The following is a 20,941-nucleotide window of genomic DNA, read 5'->3' on the forward strand; positions in this document are numbered from 1 at the left end:
CTGTATTATATTAACAACATAAAGGATCAAATGCGGCAGAGACTTACCTTCTTGAGATGGAGAGTTGGAACAGCGGACCTCTCTAGCTCTGTGTGGCTGCAGAATCCACACTCTTATCTTCAATCTATCTCTCTCTCTCTCTCTCTCTCTCTCTCTCTCTCTCTCTCTCTCTCTCTCTCTCAACCCCCACCAATAACACGATGCACTTTATGAGCCTCTGTGTGTCACCAGTCCTTCTATTCTGTTGTTTTACAACACCAAAATGAGAGGACTATTTAGTCTCTGAACCCTTTACAGCCTATGCTCTGAACAGAATATAATGACCAGAATGAATGGTTTGAGACTCTTCAACTTGGGTGTGCAATAGTTAACCAGACAAATCGATTTAATCAATTATAGAAATAATAATAATTAATAAAATAATGTATTTTGGGGGAAAAGATTTGGGTGATATAGTATAGCCTATACAGTATGGTCAAATTCTTAGGAGCAACTTAAAATCATAAACCAATAACAAAACAGGAGCTTTAGCCACAAGAACCGTAGCACGCTTCTTCTTGTCAAATATTCAGCCAAAATATCTGATCTACAAGCTCACAATGTATCGCAAATACGACACGTGTTCACATTTGCGACGCGTTATGAGCTTGTAGACCTGTGCAGTAGAGCAACTTAACAGGAGAAACCAAGTACAGACTCCTGTCAATGAAGTACGGTATATAGGGTTAAATGGGCGAAGAATGCAGCCATGGATCTGTTTCATTTAAATATCTAGAACAGATCAGTTTTACTTTTAGATCTCATATTTATTTCAGCCAGCAAGTGTTTAATGCCGGTACAGTTTAACAAACAAAATCAACCAGAATTGAGGAGGAGCACTTAATATTATTTACATACAAAACCAAATAGGATTTAATAAATCCAAGTTACATTACATTACAGATCACATTTACACCACATGTGTGTGTTCTCAATGAGGAATTACAGTTCTCCAGTGGTTCTCAAAGTGGGGTCTGGGTACTCCAAGGGGTCCTTGCGGGGGGTCCACGCCGGTCCCCAACAAAATGAGTTATTAGTATCAGAATCACTTTAACCTGTTTAACCCATTAAGACCTGTGGCCAATTCTACAAAATGCCTTTTAAATCAGTGGTTCTCAAACTTTTTTGTGCCAAGGCCCCCCGAATTGATATGGTTGCGGACTCCCCCCCCCCCCCCCCCCGTCTGAAAATGCTTTTTGCCAGCACCGGGACCCACAATATTCTAAATTATTCAAACACTTTGTTCACTTATGTTAGAGCACGGCACGAGCTTGAGGCTGTGAGCTTGTAGATCTCCTATTTTTGAATAGACAACGCTAAAATAATAATAAAAAAAACTAAACATAGATGCTTTAACCCTGCTCAATACTTCGGCTATTCAAAAATAGCCGATGTACAAGCTCACAACCACGTTGAAAAGTCTTGCCAAAAATGTGAACTGAATAATTTTGATTGTTTTTAACACAGATCCAGATGCTCTTGGTCTCTGATGCAACATCTTCTCAGATGGGGGTCCATGGCCAATTACAAATCAATTTGGATCCTTGACATGTTCTGCTCTTCAGGGTCCTTGACATGAAAATAGAGAGTTTAAGCAAGCACGGTTTTCAGGACGGCTCCGCCAGGCAGAAGTATATCTAGGACGCGATCGCTGTAGCAGTCAAAATCGTTAAGCAAACAGCCGTTGGCAACCGGTTCCCACCACTTTTACTGAACTCTCTGGTTCCCATGGTGACTTGTCTATGCAGCAGACATTGTAGACGCTACGTGGAAAGGTAGCTTCTGCTGTAGTACGAAGGGCTGTGGCGGCAAGCAGTTTTATCTATCGAGCACTGAAAAAGGTAGCTGTTAAATCGCAGTCAAAATCGTTAAGAAAACAGCCATCGGCGACTGGTTTCCACCCCTTTCACTGAACTATCTGGTTCCCATGGTGACGCGTCTCCGTCTATGCAGCAGACGTTGTAGACGCTACGTGGAAAGGTAGCTTCTGCTGTAGTAGGAATGGCTGCGACGGCAAGCAGGTTTATCTAACGAGCACTGATCCATTTACAGTTACCGTAGCGGACTGCCGTCGCCGTGCTTGCTTAAAGTCCCTAATGTTTGAGAACTGCCACTCCACAGAATACCATTCATACAGTACACTATACATACACTGTCACCTGCTGTACAAATGAACACCCCCACCCCCACCCCCTCACAAGCATCATTTAGTCCTTACAACATAGAGTATAATTGGCCTAGGCGTACGATTAGAGCACTGTGACTGTGACATCTACTCCGGATATCCCAGCATCTCTTGCCATGGCATAGAAGTGTCCTTTTTTCTCAAACAGGTTACTGGGAGAGTCAAACTCCACGATTTGACCAGCGTCCAGCACCATCACTCTGTCAGAGAGAGAGAGAGAAAGAGGAGGGAGATATTATCGTCTTCGTCTCTGTCGGGTGGAAAGCTCATTAAAGCTGTTACAGGATCCAAATTCAAAACAGCCACAGCAGAAGATCCACAAGCTCTAAACGCGCCACGTTGCGTTTCATGCCGTGTTTCGAGCTTGCAGATCTGCTACTTTTGATACTTTCGTGCCGGAGGGGGAGTTCGGAAGGGTCTGAATGTCCCTCCACTTTGGGGGGCACGACAATATTGCGATTGACTGGTCTATTTCTTTATTTCATTTCCCTGACCGAAGTAACTAACCCTCTCCAAAGAGCACCTGTTATCAGTTTGCCACATGCACTCACAGACCCACGCGGCACTTCTTCATCTTTTATCTGTTTATTTTATTTTATTTTATTTTTTAAGACCTGGAATCACTTTGACCATTATTTTATGCTTTAACTACCGGTATTATAAAATATCTACAAGCTCACAGCGCGGCACCAAGTGCAGCGCTGCAAGCTTGTAGATCTGCTATGTTTTTTAAATCCTTATATATCTTTTGCAAATCTTTGAATTTATCTTTTTAAAAGCGAACATTTCTAACTCAAATATTTGCCTCAGCCAAATATATGTAATTTTGGGGGTCCTTGACATGAAAATGTTTGAGAACCACTGATTTAGAAGAAGGACTTATGTATCTGTTATTTTTCAACAGCTAAAGCATTAAAATAATGGTTTAAGTAATAATGTGTTTCAAAGTGCAATATCCCCTAACCTTTCTCCTATATGCTGCTGAAGAATCCTGTTTGTGCAATATTGTTTTTTCTCCATGAACTGACTGATTATATTTGTGGTGTTTTTAGGTTTTTAGTTTTTAGTATTTTATAGAGATGCACGATCATGGAATTATGGCCGATATACGATATTTTACAGGCTCATATCTGTCGATAACAATTCCGATACCGATATGTATTACATTATTATAATATAATGCAATATATATGTTACAGTCAGTTTGGGTAACTCAGTCAGATCGTGGTAAGAGCGCTTGTTTTGTCGTTCACCACACACCAATCCAGCAATCACCACCAGATGGCGACAACAGCCATTCACTAGTGTAGGCGCTGACGTCACTCGTTTGCGACTCTCTTTCGTTTATTTACTAGCCTAGCTCGGCATTGTTTAGCCATTAGCTTACTATGCCTTACTCTAACCCTAACCCTAACCTTAACCTCAGTAAAACTATGCCTAACCCTAACCCTAACCTCCGTGGGGTGAGGCGCTATCATTCCTGCCGACGCTACGTTGTTGTGGCAAAAAGCGACCGCTTGTTCCGCCCCGTGCCGCACGACGAGCGATCCGTTTCTCGATCTGACTGTTTCTCTATCTAACCGTGACATATATTATCAGAATCGGTAATGATAGATATGACACAAATAATATCTAAATTTAATCTTTTCATTTAAAAAAATCCAAGTGGAAAAGCTTTCCCAGAAAACAAAGGGCTTTTTCAGCTTCACATTCTAATGTGAATATTATAAAACAAAATATCGGCTAAACCGATCAGTTATTTTGATATCGGTTCGATATGGGTTTATGGCCGATATTGCCGATACCGATATGATGGCCCGATTAATCGTGCATCCCTAGTATTTTATACAAGTGGTAGTGAATTGACTGGTATTTTAACATTCTTTTTAAACTAGGAGTATCAAAGTAAGCCAGTGAAACAACGTTTTGTTCACTTTATATGCATCTCATGTGTATGTTGAATGACAATAAAGCTATCTATCTATCTATCTATCTATCTATCTATCTATCGATAGCTTGAGAGAGAGGAAGACCCCTGTTATTGAAAGAAATCAAGCTTTACGGAAAGATTTATGAAAATAAAAAATCTGGTCTAAATTATTATATTTCTTTGGTACCTGGAGCTGTCCATGATGGTGTGCAGGCGGTGGGCGATGGTGAGCACGGTGCAGTGGGAGAACTCCTTGCGGATGGTGGCCTGGATGAGGTCGTCCGTCTCCAGGTCCACGGCAGCCGTGGCCTCGTCCAGGATGAGGATGCGGGACTTCCTCAGCAGAGCCCTGGCCAGGCACAGCAGCTGCCTCTGGCCGATGCTGAGGAGCAATGAATGGGACTGAGTTACTAGGGCCCAAGGTGGAGGGGCCTTAACAGGGACATGCTGGGCCCCTGATTCAGCCCGGGAAAAAGAGTTGGAGAGAGGCCCTCATTGTGCTACTTTGCAATTTCAGTGACAAGCCAGTGTGCCAATTACATGAGTTGAATTTTGTCGTTGTCGGGTGGAAACCTTGTATGTCCAAAACCGTTTGTTTTGTATTTATCATTTTAAAAATGATTTAAACTAGTGAAAACAGCCGATCTAGTGCGAGGCGTTGTGTGCTTGTAGATCTGCTGTTTTCACTACTTTTGTGCGACGGCCTAGTATGATGAAGCAGGGCTTTACTTTGCGAAAGAACGTACACATTTTAAACTTGGAGATACGAGGTTTCCACCCGACAACGACGATATACAAGCTCAAATCATCATAACCCTAACCCTAACCCAAACGTGTGCACAGTTGATGTTAAATGATATTTATTGTCACTAAGGTCCTATGCTTTAGCATACAAAATCAATAATGTAACTTAAAACAGTATGGCCCAAATACAGAAATGCAGTTGAAAACTGTTTGCCTCCAGCCATCAGCAACACCTGCTGCTTGATTGAGACCCATTAAATACCTTGGCAACTTGGCCTTGAACATGCCCTGCTGTGACATCATCAATTAACATGATGAGAAGTCAGGATGGCTCTTACACCAGCCCCTAATTGCTACTGGTAAATCAAGAGCAGAGCAATTAAACCCAAATTTACAAAGAGCCATTAAAACAAAAATACAAAAAACCTTTTTGGTAACTCAAGACAATATTCAATATTCATTCATGCAAAAACAAATACAAAAACCTTTTAACTCAGACAATATTCATTAACGCAAAATCCAATTAAATCTATTTCTTCACAGTTCAGTTCAGTGTTCAGTTTGTTGTTCAGAACAGCACCGTAGGCTACCTACAGGCAGAAGATAATAATGCCACTTTTTGCCAGCCTGTGTATGGCCACAAGTTGATGATGAAATGGAACTCAGATTATATTTTTAGCAGTTTGTCGGTACCATCTCCAATTCTCCATGCAAGGCTCCCCACTTCTTTCCTCTCCATATGTAAAAAACTTTCTGTGATGCTTACAAGCAATGCGCCACATGCGCCTGTCACAGTTCTAGTTTGGTGCCCTATACACAAGCAACCAAAAACACAGGACTCTCCCGGACCCCAATAGAAAGCCCTCTTCTCGGTGTGCACACACACAGTAGAAACAGCTGAACAGGATGAAGTAGGGATTCTTGTAGGAGCTGGTCTCTAGAGATTGACGTTGGTCAGAGTAGATGATGATCCGTCGGGTCCAGTCCAATACCAAACTCTGGTGGCTGCTACTGATATGTTCTCCGAGTCCGGTCCAATACCGAACTCTGATGGCTGCTGTTGATGTGCTCGCTAAGCGCCTGGAGCTCCAATAGCTCCGGGTTGTTAGCCTGGTGTTGCTAATTCCTCACTGCGCACCACTACCAACAGGGGGTGGTGTTGTGCAGTCTGGTTTATTAACCAGGCTACCGGGTTGTAACATCGATTAGGCTACATTAGAAAATGTCTTGCTTGCAGAACACTGAACAGCCGACTCCAGCAGCAACAAGCACACACCAAGCCCCGCTGTTGGATTTCTTTCCCAATACGAATCAACTCCGTTGAAACGAGGCAGTTTTCAACTTAAATGTAGTGCCCAAGTCCAATACTTGGAGCACTACCGGATACTGGATGTGACGGCCAAGATGGTGTTTAATGTGTGATCAAACAAAACTGAAGTCCAAACGTGTGCACGGTTGATGTTAAATTATATTTATTGTTACTAAGGTCCTATACTTTAGCATACAAAATAAATAAAACATCTAACTTAAAACAGTACGGCCCAAATACAGACCACAGTATGAAACACAGTAGAAAACTGTTTGCCTCCCTCCAGCCATCAGCAACACCTGCTGCTTGATTGAGACCCATTAAATACCTTGGCAACTTGGCCTTGAACATGCCCTGCTGTGACATCATCAATTAACATGATGAGAAGTCAGGATGGCTCTTACACCAGCCCCTAATTGCTACTGGTAAATCAAGAGCAGAGCAATTAAACCCAAATTTACAAAGAGCCATTAAAACAAAAATACAAAAAACCTTTTTGGTAACTCAAGACAATATTCAATATTCATTCATGCAAAAACAAATACAAAAACCTTTTAACTCAGACAATATTCATTAACGCAAAATCCAATTAAATCTATTTCTTCACAGTTCAGTTCAGTGTTCAGTTTGTTGCTGACTGTTCAGAACAGCACCGTAGGCTACCTACAGGCAGAAGATAATAATGCCACTTTTTGCCAGCCTGTGTATGGCCACAAGTTGATGATGAAATGGAACTCAGATTATATTTTTAGCAGTTTGTCGGTACCATCTCCAATTCTCCATGCAAGGCTCCCCACTTCTTTCCTCTCCATATGTAAAAAACTTTCTGTGATGCTTACAAGCAATGCGCCACATGCGCCTGTCACAGTTCTAGTTTGGTGCCCTATACACAAGCAACCAAAAACACAGGACTCTCCCGGACCCCAATAGAAAGCCCTCTTCTCGGTGTGCACACACACAGTAGAAACAGCTGAACAGGATGAAGTAGGGATTCTTGTAGGAGCTGGTCTCTAGAGATTGACGTTGGTCAGAGTAGATGATGATCCGTCGGGTCCAGTCCAATACCAAACTCTGGTGGCTGCTACTGATATGTTCTCCGAGTCCGGTCCAATACCGAACTCTGATGGCTGCTGTTGATGTGCTCGCTAAGCGCCTGGAGCTCCAATTGCTCCGGGTTGTAACATCGATTAGGCTACATTAGAAAATGTCTTGCTTGCAGAACACTGAACAGTCGACTCCACCAGCAACAAGCACACACCAAGCCCCGAACAAGCCCCGCTGTTGGATTTGTTTCCCAATACGAATCAACTCCGTTGAAACGATCGAGGCAGTTTTCAATTTAAATGTAGTGCCCAAGTCCAATACTTGGAGCACTACTGGATGTGACGGCCAAGATGGTGTGAAATGTGTGATCAAAACAAAACTGAAGTCCAAACGTGTACGTGTGCATAGTTGATGTTAAATGATATTTATTGTTACTAAGGTCCTATACTTTAGCATACAAAATAAATACAAAATCTAACTTAAAACAGTACGGCCCAAATACAGACCACAGTATGAAACACAGTAGAAAACTGTTTGCCTCCCTCCAGCCGTCAGCAACACCTGCTGCTTGATTGAGACCCATTAAATACCTTGGCAACTTGGCCTTGAACATGCCCTGCTGTGACATCATCAATTAACATGATGAGAAGTCAGATATGGCTCTTACAATATATATATATATATATATATATACATATATATATTTTTTAAAACACTCAATACGTTATCATATTACTCACATCACGGTCAAGTAACAATCACAAAATATCAAAATCAAAAAGCTACTAAAGACTAAGCTCCCACCTGGGGCCCATGACGCACGTTTCTCCCACACATTTTGCTAGCCTAAGATGGCTCAGCGTTGAGGACAGCATTTAAACAACAAAAAATGGGATTGACTTTCAAAATAGTCAATGCAAATTTGCCCTCAATCCCCTCAGTACCCACTTATCCAAAAAGCTAGCGAGCACCCACAACGATCTGATAATACAAACCTGCAAGACAAATATGGGTAAATTCTCCTTCAACAACACTGCCACCCATGCAGGTATGGAATTCCTTGACAACTTCCCTTAAAATATGTAGCTTGCTGGCCTCCTTCAAAACTGCCCTGAAAACTCACCTTTCAGGAGGCCAGAGGCAGAGGTAGTTATCACTTCTCCCATAGACAGGCGAGAAGTGAGCACCCCCTTGTTTCCCCTACCCTGTACATATAGTGTTTTTATAACTGCGATGATTTTTGAATGTTTTTTTTTTTTTTTTGCTTGCTACAGTATTTGTTATGTCCATGAATTGAATACCAAGGACTTCCGACGTAAACAAGACCGTAAAAGGACTTATTTGGGATGTTCCTTTTGGGCAAGGTGTTTAACCGTACTTGTACTGTACTACATGTTTTATTGTATTGACTATAATTGTACTTGAACATTTTCAATCAATCAATCAAACAAGCTCACAATGCATTGTAATGCGACACATTGTGAGCTTGTAGATCTAGTATTTGCAAATGACCGAAATGTATATAGGACTTAAGTGGTTAATGTATATATTAATAATAAATTAGTAATAATCAAAATCTACAAAGTAACTAGTAACTAAAGTTTTCAAATAATTATAGGGGAGTAAAAGTACAATATTTGCCTCTGAGTTGTAGTGGAGTATAAGTAAAAGTACTGAAAACTGGAAATATTCAAGTAAAGTACAAAATGTCTCAAAAGTGTACGTAAAGTAAATGTACTTACTTTACACTACTGCAGAGTCGTGCAGTGTTGATTTTGTCAACAGAAACTGACTGAGGCGTTGTGAGCTTGTAGATCTGCTATTTTTGGCTACAGTTTTCAGAATTTGGACACTAAGGTTTAAGTTGTTAATACAAAAAGGATTGGAAGATTTGGAGGACCCCCTGTAGTAACTCTGAGGACCCCCTAGCCCTAGGGGGTCACTAAACCATCACTAAACCATCATTTTTATGGGCTGTTTTTAGCCCAATGAATGTTTTTTGTGCAAAACAAATGCTTGCAATGGATTCAGAATAATTAAAAACACCTAGTTAGACCCCTCACATCCCACTTGAAGCATATTTTTTGGGAGTCATTTTTTCCCTTATAGTATAGTGTATATGTATAGTAAGTGAATGAGACCCAGAATTACCGGTACCCTTGCTGTCAAAGATTCTCCTAGGGATGTTGAATTTCAATCTTTGTTAGATATGTTACTAGACACCTTTACGAAAACATTGGTGAAGAAATCGTTTGGTAAGGAATTTATTCCCAGGTTTTTATTAATATTCCCTAACTATGTGCCAAAACAACTCTTAAACCTTTTCAGAGAGTGCGGATGTTTCTTTTCATTCAGTATACTGTCAACAGTTTGCAGCCAGTTTGACCTCAAGTCTGACTGCGCTTTGTGTTGAGCGTGCCACGTTAATATTCCCTAACTATGTGCCAAAACAACTCTTAAACCTTTTCAGAGAGTGCGGATGTTTCTTTTCATTCAGTATACTGTCAACAGTTTGCAGCCAGTTTGACCTCAAGTCTGACTGCGCTTTGTGTTGAGCGTGCCATGGCTTTGGAGTTGCATTGAGCTTTACAAAAACTACCTTGCTGGTACCGTGGCTGTTGTGTGCATTAGAACGTATGGACGCACTTACTGCGGGAGATTCTATGTGAGCAAGTCTTTGAATATCTTTGACCCGATCTTTGACCTGACTTCTAAATCCTTCCTCTAAAATCAGTGGTTCTCAAACCTTTTCATGTCAAGGACCCCCAAAATTAGATTTATTTGGCCGCAGAGCAGACCCACATCTCAAAATATGTTGTTCCAGGGACCCCCCAGAAGCAGAGATTTCAGTTACAAAAGTTTGCTTTGAAAAATATATATTAAAAAATGTGCCCATATCTTCAAGTTTTTTTTCAAAAATAGCAGATCTACAAGCTCGCAGGCTGCGAGCTTGTAGATCTGCTATTTTTCAATAGTTAAAGCATAAAATAATTCTAGGCCTAAATGGCTTAAAGGGAAGTTTCACTTTCAAACATGTTTGCTGTCATTTTAACGTCTACTCTGGCCTTTGTGAGCACCCCAGACAGTTTTTAAGTTGCTTGACACTTTTTTTTTTTTTTTAATTGCATATTTTTCATTTCCCCCTAAGATAATATATATAAAAAAAGAAAACAGTTAGTGAATGTGAAATATCCGTGTTTCTATGCCAACAATTTAGAATAAAGTTAAGAGTCCTCCAGGGCCAACCCCGGGAGGGAGGCCTAAAGCTTCCAATCTTACTATTGGGCAGCTCAATCACAAGCAGTGATTGAGGTTTGCCTGCAATGGGAGGCCTCCCACTTTGTTACAAATGGAACAGCATGATCTCGAATCCATATCCCTCACTTCAGTCCCCTACATACCCTCATCCAGACAGTTATAGTTACTAACAGGGAACCCTTTCATAAAACCTACATATAAATGATGGTTGGAAAGACTGGAAATATGCAACCAATTTACGACCTTACTCCCTTCCATGCTAACTGTTAGGTATTTTGTTGTGGTTTATATCGTCTTTTTATCAATTCATATTGATGACCAACTGACCCTAAGGCACAGCTCGTGACTACCCACAAGGTCTCTGTCTGGTAGAAATGAGGCCTTATCTACTGCCATGGAGCCTGTACCTAAAACAATGAGAATTGTTTTGGTTTATAAGGTTCAGCCTGGGACATCTGGTGTCATCCAGACACCAGCAAGGACATCTCTTCCCCCAGGAACCTATTGTATATGGACTCTTTGTCTTGTCATTTGTGGACAAGAAACATCCTATGAACTGTTGAAACGTCATCCATTGACTGACCAAATGACCATACTTAAGGGCTGTTTATAGTTACGTATGCGTGATTTTGTGTACGTTTTTGGGTGAGAGAGTATGTACGGTAGATCCGTCGACATGCATAGTTCCTCTCTCCGTTATTTACGTGCCGACCCGCTCTCCGCTCCAATTCTGCTCCCGTTTGGGCCGTGCGCCACATGGAGGTGTTTTTTTAGCCAAAATATGTAGAACCACAGAATTTCCTGACCCGACGACCGACGTGATGTTTGCTGTTGGCAACGTTATCGCGGTAAATGCAACTCCGCGAGGGACCGAGGTACAGATTAACCACCCGGACTGAGTAATTATAACAAAACACAGAGCACTGCACCTGTCTCTCTGACTCTGTTTAGTTGGAGGACAGGCGGTGTGAGCTGTGAGTGTGTGCGCGCGCACGTTTGTGTGTATGTTTTCTCATGTCAATAAAGCCGTTTTTTGGCTGTGACTGTGAGGCTGTGACTGTGAGGAGTCCAGACGTCCTCCTCAGTGATTGCAATGACGTTCCTTTTTTCACGTTTCTTGCTAAATTATATTTGTTGTTGGGACACATAGTTTCAGAACAGCTGTGATAAGTAATTGTCCTCACTACTGCCACGGTTGACAAAAGTTCGCCACGGGTAGTTCAAGCGTACGTACGTCTTTATCGGTTTTAATCCATCGGATTGAGTGTTGTCCGTAAGGTTACGGACAGAGTCAATTATGTACGGAGCTACGGAGCAACCGGATTAAATCACTCTCCCCCTCCGTTTCTTGTGTATTCCTGCGGTCCTTATGTACTACTATGCGTGGTACTTTATACTCATGTCAAAACATCATCTGTCAGAGAGAGCACGAACCATTGAACAATTGATTATTCTGTTGTACCTTTGTCTTGAATACTCTCTCTCCAGTAAACATTCCATTCTCACTCTGAATCACTCTCCTGTCTTATTTCTTGGTGATGGATTATTGTATCTCATAGTATAGGGGAATAAAAAGGTGTTGTTGTTTAAAAATAATATTTCTATCACTAACCCTTTGTTGTCTGAAGCCTTTAGAGATAACTCAAATTTGGTTTAGGAAGGGTATTACTGTAACACATTTGGGGATCTATACAATGAGGGGGTCTTAACACCATTTGAAGATCTTAAAGCTAAATATATAGACACTTTTTATTCTGTGCTTAATAAACACACCATAAGACAAAAAGTGTTTCTATGCTGAAAAACAATTAAAAATATCCCTCTTGGACAATAAAGTCTAATCTAATGCATTAAGTTGGAGGCCTTAGTGGTGTGCAGAAGCACTTAGAGCGAGAGTGCTTTGCTAGCCTAATTATATATTCAAAAACACAAATACCAGTGTTTCTGCTGAAACACAATCAGTCTGTAGACTGCTAAAACGCAAGGCCCTATAAAAAATATAAATAACTGTAATTATCTTGTCTTTCATCAAACATAGATGGTGAGTGGCTCTGATGCAATCTCTCAGTTATGGCAGAAACATGTTACTTTTCACACGGCTCAAAATACTGTTTGAAGTGGACAGCACAGTTCTCAATTATGATGTCACTCCTGGTGAGGTCCATGAAGCTATTCTGAAGTTAGGTGAAAATAAGGCCAGTGCTGAAGAGGCCTTATATAACAGCTGAACAAAGTCAACAGTAAAAAACTGTGTCCTGTAATTATGTTTTGTTCATACCTGATTCAATGCTCTCTGTTGTCCATTCATCAAAGACAAAGTAGGTAAGCTAAACAGCTCAGATAATTTTAGGCATGAAGGCTTGTCCAAAATTAAAGAGACAATTATACTGAGCAAATTGGAGAAGTACATCTTGTCTACCGATAACCAATTTGGCTTCAAACGGAAGCATGGCACTGTAACGTGTATACGTTATTTTTGCACTTAAAGACATTTTAGATAAATATAATTCTCCAATTCTACAATGTTTATGTGCTTTATTGATGCGTCACAAGCGTTTGACTGCATTAATCATGAGAAATTCATGTTTTAAATAGTCACAAAGAGGGACCTACGTCACCTACCTAGCTCAGCGTCTTGGTGCTCTGTTATGCTCACCAGACGATGAGAGTGAAATGGGGGAAGTCAACCATTGCTCATTTGTGCACTCTCACAGTTATGGGGTTCCTTGAAAATAAAAGTTTTAGAACCACTGTCCTAGCGGACACCTACGGTAATGTGCCATAGACGTCGTCGTAAATCAGTGTCATACATATTCTGAGGAAAGCCTGGAGACTGACACTCAGTAATTGGGTCTTATGATCAAAATAGGAGCATTATAATGCTGTGTAAAAAATAAAATAAAACTTTTGCCACGGACAAGACCAAGCCATGGACACATTTGTCCGTGTACGAACATATTGGTGACCCCTGCTTACTCAGGGGACTGTTGTGTTGAATGGACCCACCTGAGGTTCTCTCCGCCCTCTGCCACCTCATGGTGTAATCCTTCCTGTAAGCCTCCCACGTAATCCTTCAGATGGGAGAGCTCCAGCACGCGCCAGATGTCCTCGTCTGTGAACTTCTCAAACGGATCCAGGTTCATCCTCAGCGTCCCGGAGAACAACACGGGGTCCTGCAATCCACACATAAGTGTAAGCCTGGACGATATCGTTGCTGTCGTGGTTAGAAACTTTGTATGTCCACGAAAAAAAATATCCTTTTTTTATTATTAGAAACGCTATTAGCCGATCAGGGCACGCCAGGTGGCGATGCGTTGTGAGATCAGTTATTTTCACTACTTTCGTGTAATACTCTTGTATGATGAACTAGTTTGTTAATTTATGGAAAACAAAAGGAAATGTTGAAATATGGAGATACAAGGTTTCTGTCCGACAGCTGTTTTTACCAAATACGTTGATATCGATATTATAACGATAATATTTCCCCATACATTTTCCAAAATACCAAAATGTATCTACAAGCTCACAACACATTGCACCGCGACGCATTGATAGCGCGTAGATCTGCTATTTTTGCTGTTTGTGAACATACAGTATTTGAAAGAAGGACTTAAGGGCCTGATAATGCGTATCAAAATTTCTATCAATATAAACAAGCAACATCAATGTTGTCAATGTCTTCTTATCTTACTTGCCTATTTCCAGATAAGATAAGCCTAGTTCTAGATATTTATCTTCCCCCATCTAGCTTACTGCTGCCAAGTACAGTAGCCGTCTAATGTTTCTCAAACTTTTTTCATGCTAACCTCCCACCTGAAAATGTTTTGAGCCAGGGACCCCCAAAAGAGAAGATTATGTAAAAATTAAATTCAAATTTACACATTTTCTTCTTTTTCAAATATTTTCAAAAATAGCAGACGTACAAGCTTGTGAGCTTGTAGATCTGTCATTTTAGATTGGAACCACTTTAACCATTATTTTATACTTTGGCTGAGTTTGAGCACCACTGACATAGACACACATGTTTTTAATAAAACTGTTTAGGATTTAGGAGACATGTGTAGACTTGTCTCTCAGGTCTTTAATAATGTGTTGACCTGTGGTATGATAGTGAGCCGGCTCCTCAGGTCATGAAGGCCTATGGAGGAGATGTCCGTGCCGTCGATGAGGATGGCGCCCTCGGCCGCCTCGATGATCCTGAACAAACAGTTGGTCAGACTCGACTTCCCTGCTCCAGTGCGGCCCACTATGCCAATCTGAATACACACACACGCACGCACGCACGCACGCACGCACGCACGCACACGCACACACACGCACACACACAAGAGAGAGAGACAGAGAGAGAGAGGGGGTGAGAGGGAGAGAGAGAGAAAGTCACATGGTATAGGCAGGTAAAGTTTCATTTTTCATATACTGTAGTTCGTGAGACCAGCATTGATTACAATATTGTTTGTCGGCACTGTTGTCTGTCGTTTTCACAACTGAATTGAATTCATGATTAACCAAACATTTCTCTCATAATTATGTGCCCACAATAGGGACTGCTACAGCCTGCTACAGAAAGCTCTGACAGTTGTTTTCCATTTCTCTCAGTCATTTGTGTGCTACAACTAATCTGTGAATTAAATAGAGAAACACATTTTGCCACACTTGCTCCTCGCAAGATCTATTTCCCAATATTCTACTAATTTGTACAGACATCTGGTTGCCACAAGTATAGTAAGAACACAGACACACACACACACACACACACACACACACACACACACACGCACACGCACACGCACACACACACACCTTCTCAGCGCTGTGGATGTCGCAGGTAACTCCATGTAGCACCAGGTCTAGCTCCGGTCTGTAGCGGACCTTGAAGTTTTCAAAGCGCAGCCTGCCTTCCGCGGGCCATTTCTCTGGGGGACGCGTGTCAGTTATCCACTTGGCCTGTGGAAGCACAGCACAGCACAGCGTGGCTGCTGAGTGGAAGGTGCACTCAGTGGCCACTGTCTGTCTCGTCTATGAATTGTCACTGTCTGGTGGAAACCTTGTACTGTATGTCCCAAACCGCTCCATTTCAGAAAATGGACAAATGATCCTGTGTTCGGCTGGATCCAATGCTATCTGCATTGGATCCAGCCGAACACAGGTTGTTAAAACACTTCGCCAGCCGAAATAGAATGGCTTGTTGGTAGATTAGCCGTGAAATTTCTATTATTATATAATGATCTGAACCGCATTCATTTTACAAGACCTTTATCACATAGTCTTCATCCCCCATAACCATACCGCGATCCCCCTTGTATACTCACCACAGTCCCCAGCGAAATTCTTCAATCTGCATTGGCTAAAGGGGAGCACACACTGGACGCGAACGGCTGTGCAGCGTCGCGTCGCGGTATCGACGCACATGAAGTGCCGCACGGTACCCCAACTGGATGCGGCGCGCTGCCACACAGCACATCCATTTCCCCAGTGGGGAGAACCATGGGAGAACATGTTCAACGCGCGGCAACGCTGGAAAAATAGAACAGCGGCGTATCGGTGCGGCAGGCGAGGCGGCAGAGCCGCGACTGCGCGCGTCTGACGCCGCCGGTGTGGGTTAGTTCATTGAAAATAATGGGGCCGTATGTTTTGACACGGCGCTTCCGCGCCGCCTCCGCGTCCAGTGTGTGTTCCCCTTTAGAGTGGCGGTTTCGGCCGACGCATCTTCTCCCCGTGCGTTTCGCGTGCGCGATCCGTTCACGTAAATGTCGGCTCAAATAATCCAAGTATGACTCTAGAGTAGATATGAACATTTTCGCTAGCTTAGCCCCCAGCACTCCAGCTATTCTAGCACTAACGTCTAAACAGAAAATGGCTGGGAGCTGGGAAGGTTTCCAGGGAAAGGACTCGACGTCACTTCTGCTTCATGTCAGAGGAGCCATGCGCTATCGATGGTCGAGTGGTGACTAGGGAAGGTTAGACGATTTTCGGATAAAAATCTTTTGTTTCGTTTTTAATGACCCAGTACGGTAAATTACGGCGCGGCTGCGACATCCTTGCTCAGATGTCCGGAATAAAACGGTTTTAATATGGGCATCTCCATACGGCTGTCAAAGTGTTGTTAATACCTTTCATTGGTTGAATATTTATAAAACCCACTTTCATGTCCACAAAAAGTATAATAAAAAATAGCAAGAATAGAAACGTGTGAAAACGTGTACTTTGTAAAGTATCTCCACTTATCAACGAGCCAACACGGACGACTTTCCGACCGGGCGAGGGGCCCTGAATGACTGCTGGACTGAATATATCAAAACTTCCTTTGGGAAGCACAAACGTACGCCGGGCACACAATCACGCAGGTGGTGTGACTGATTAGTCACCCCACGTCAATCACAAGCACCTGTCAATTGTGTGCCCTTCGTCCATGTTGGCTCGTGGATAAGTGGAGATATTTTACAAAGTACATGTTTTCAGCCAGAACTTTCAAATGGATATGACACTACAGGACAATATCTTTCTCCCAGGCTGAGGAATAAATTATTGGGTGAGTAGGCTACACAAGTAACGCGCAACACTTTAGTGCCGTGCAGATAAGCTGCTAACCGCCACGGATACTGACCGTTCTATGGCTGTGATCTGAAAGATCACAGACATTCTAGGGCTATGTCAAATTTAGAATTGGATCCCCGAAGGGAATACCTAATTCTCTCCAACTTAATAAACGTATACTAGTAAGACACCTGAGGGTGGAATGCGACCTCAGGGTGACATTGCTATGCGATGTATTGTGAACTTGCAGATCAGCTATTTTCACAACTTTTGCACAACACTTGTAAGACAAAATTGGGAATTAAATTATCTTTTAACAAGATAGTTTCTGTATTCAAAATCTAGAAGTTGGCTGAATCATCTCTTTCTATAAATCATTGGTTTAACAACACTAGTAGATAAATGTCTATATAGAAATACTAGAAGACTAGAACTACCAAGGGCCATAATTAATGGTACAAAACTACAAGAAAGAGACCACAAGAAAGAAAGTAGACTGCGCTATAATAATATTAATATAATATTATCATATTAATGTGTAAATATTATATTACAGACGAAACTGGCATTTTTTGTGGCACTAACAGAGGTTGATTGTGTGGTGCGATGTCACGCAATCAAAGCCTCATCAAAGATGTAAATACATCATGAAGTATGCATATGCATGCTTATCCGGTGTCTATGCTCGTCTTTGATGAGACTTTGATTATGTGACTCTTCTGAGAAGCGTATCAAATATACATTTTAATTGCATTTGTGTGACACTGTAGTTTGATCACGTAGGGCATTGCTGTAATTCACTGAAGATTAGGAAGATAAGAGGTTTCTGCCCGCCAGTGACGATTAAAGGAGGACTTTGCCACTTTTCAACCCATCTTCATATAATAGGTCCTCACTAATGTTCATAATAAAATAGCATAATTCTTTCTACTCGGTCCAAGTCTCTTGGGAGAGCTGTGGGAAGTTCAGAAATCCATCGTCTTGTGACATCATCATTTTCCAAAAAATAAATTAATCAATATTTTTGAAAATAAATATTTCGATTTTTATTATCGCGAGAACAATGGCTTCCACTTTAACATTGCAACTTTTCAGGAGTAGAAAGCCTGCATTTTCTATTAGCTTGGATTCCCAATCGATGATGTCACAAGACGATGGGTTTCTGACCTGCCCACAACCCTCCAATGAGAAAAAAAAAAAGAAAAAAAGAAAAGCTATTTTTTAGTGAGGACCAATTATATGGAGATAGGTTGAAAAGTGGTGAAGTACTCCTTTAAGCAAAGTGCACGAAACCACCAGTGCATTTTAAAACACGTTTTAAAACACACTAATAACCACACACAAAAAAAAGCATGATTTTCTGGGTATTTATAAACAGATATATTAACATAGAGTCATAGTTGTCACAGGGTTGCCACGTGGCTTTGAGGGTGCAGAGGAACATCCTCAGATCTTCAACATACCTCGTTCTCAATCTGGGAGTATTCACACACCCTCTCCACGGCCACGATGTTGGTCTCCAATTCTGAAGTCATCCTCACCAGCCAGTTGAGGGTCTGGGTGACCTTCAAGGTCAAATCATAGTGCTCGTTTTATTTACAAAGCTGCCTTTCACATGCTCAAAAAGCTTAAAAAAAAGTCAAAATTTGTCCAATACAAAGTCACAATGCGCTGCACCGCAACGCACTGTGAGTTTGTAGATTGTCTATGTTCTCTATTCGTCATACGGCAAAGTATATTGGTTAAAAACAAGTCAGTCAATATTGACAAAGTGGACAACATCAATGCCATCATTGTGAGTGGTGCATGCATGTGAGTGGTACATGCGCGCAAATGGTACAGTACATGCGTGCATGTACAGTAGGGTGCATGTACAGTAGGGCTGTCACGATATGACATTTTACATGACGATTAATTGTCACACGTTGTGAGCTTGTAGATCTGCTATTTCCACAATTTCTGATTTTTTTTGAAAATGTATGAACATTTTTCAACGTTCACGATTATGACAAAGTAATTGCGATTATGTCAAGTAATTGCGATTATGTCAAATAATTGCGATTAGACGATTGTGTAATAATTGTGACAGGCCTAATGTACAGTAAGGATTGGAGTGTGTGCGAGGTGAGGACTGACGTTGAGGGCGTAGGAAATGGACAGGCCGACCAGGCCACTATCCAGGCTGTCTCTGGATATGACGGCGAACAGAGCAGAGAAGAACACCACCAGCGTACCCAAGAACTCCAAGCGGATGGCCAGCCATCTGCGACAAATACACGCACGCACACACACACACACACGCACACGCACACACACACACACACACACACACACACACACACACACACACACACACGCACACACACTCTGAGAGTGAGGGACATGACAGGTTTCGTGTTCCTACCTCATCACCCACTTCCCCTCAAAGTATATCCATATGATTGCAGTGCAGACATCCCACGGTTCCCAACTATTCACCTTCACACTGAACAATCAACACTGACCGCAGCTGTTATTAGAGGCAAACCTGCCACCTCCTGGAACTCTGCCCATATGCCATATTTGGTCACCTAGCAACTGGAGGTTTTATGTCAGTCTCATAGACTCTAGAAACACATAATTGCGACCGAAGGTCGCATATACTCTGAAAAACCTGGATCCGACTTTAAGTCGACGCACAGGATTCCAGAAGTGTAGCGCTTATTCGCTCTTGTATCAAACTGGTACTCGAAACGTTCTTAGAATTTAATATATATTTTCTAAAGTAAATATGGGGGCGGCTGTGAAAAAAAGAGAAGAATAAAAAAGAAAAAAAGGAGGAGGAGGATAAAGATACCAAAAGGAGAGAGAAGAAAGGGTGGATGAGGTACAATGTGCGGTATCCTCCTTGTCATGCTCGACGTTGGGCATTTGGACCTATACATGGAGAAATGGAGCGAACCTGTTTGGCCTAAACATGGAGATGTGGTACAGAATGACTCATATATGGGCATAAAAAGTATGTCATGTGACATCACTTCCTGTACAGACAGTCAGACAGACAGCCATTGACTCCGGCCTAACAATGGCTACTGTCTATGACGGTAGTCCCATATGACATGATGGACTGGATTATCTCCATATATAGTGTTCTCCACATCTCCATGTTTAGGCCCTATCGCTCACACCCTAGGTGGGGTTGGCGATAGGGCCTTTCTGTGTGGAGTTTGCATGTTCTCCCCGTGTCTCAATTGGTTGATACCCTCACAAAAACATGAACAAACTCCCCCCAGAATGACAACAACTAGAATCGTCAGAGAAACGCTGTGGTTGGCCAAGATGGTCAAGAATTGGCGCGACCTCGCCCCTTTAGAGCGAGGTCGCATGTCACCCTGAGGTCGCATTCCACCCTCAGGTGTCTTACTAGTATACTTAGTTTATTAAGTTGGAGAGAATTAGGTATTCCCTTCGGGGATCCAATTCTAAATTTGACATAGCCCGAGAATGTCTGTGATCTTTCAGATCACAGCCATAGAACGGTCAGTATCCGTGGCGGTTAGCAGCTTATCTGCACGGCACTAAAGTGTTGCGCGTTACTTGTGTAGCCTACTCACCCAATAATTTATTCCTCAGCCTGGGAGAAAGATATTGTCCTGTAGTGTCATATCCATTTGAAAGTTCTCGCTGAAAACATGTACTTTGTAAAATATCTCCACTTATCCACGAGCCAACATGGACGAAGGGCACACAATTGACAGGTGCTTGTGATTGATGTGGGGTGACTAATCAGTCACACCACCTGCGTGATTGTGTGCCCGGCGTACGTTTGTGCTTCCCAAAGGAAGTTTTGATATATTCAGTCCAGCAGTCATTCAGGGCCCCTCGCCCGGTCGGAAAGTCGTCCGTGTTGGCTCGTTGA

The 20,941-nt window shown here is 42.1% G+C and overlaps 1 protein-coding gene across 2 annotated transcripts in view; it reads right to left on the reverse strand.

Moving 5' to 3' along the window:
- Positions 1 to 785: 785 nt before the first annotated feature.
- The window catches only part of abcc2 (ATP binding cassette subfamily C member 2), a 53,706-nt gene continuing 33,550 nt past the window's right edge, over positions 786 to 20,941 (reverse strand). For both annotated transcript variants that reach the window (XM_080740981.1, XM_080740982.1), the window contains 7 exons: positions 19,180 to 19,306; positions 18,507 to 18,608; positions 15,310 to 15,453; positions 14,607 to 14,765; positions 13,516 to 13,682; positions 4,342 to 4,536; positions 786 to 2,424 (listed from right to left, as the gene is read on the reverse strand). In XM_080740981.1, the coding sequence (XP_080597107.1) occupies positions 2,289 to 2,424; positions 4,342 to 4,536; positions 13,516 to 13,682; positions 14,607 to 14,765; positions 15,310 to 15,453; positions 18,507 to 18,608; positions 19,180 to 19,306 (1,030 nt within the window). In that variant the 3' untranslated portion in view covers positions 786 to 2,288. The remainder of the gene's footprint in view (positions 2,425 to 4,341; positions 4,537 to 13,515; positions 13,683 to 14,606; positions 14,766 to 15,309; positions 15,454 to 18,506; positions 18,609 to 19,179; positions 19,307 to 20,941) is intronic.

Source organism: Nannobrachium achirus (assembly GCF_963921795.1).
Source record: "Nannobrachium achirus genome assembly, chromosome: 13".
Lineage (NCBI taxonomy): Eukaryota > Metazoa > Chordata > Actinopteri > Myctophiformes > Myctophidae > Nannobrachium > Nannobrachium achirus.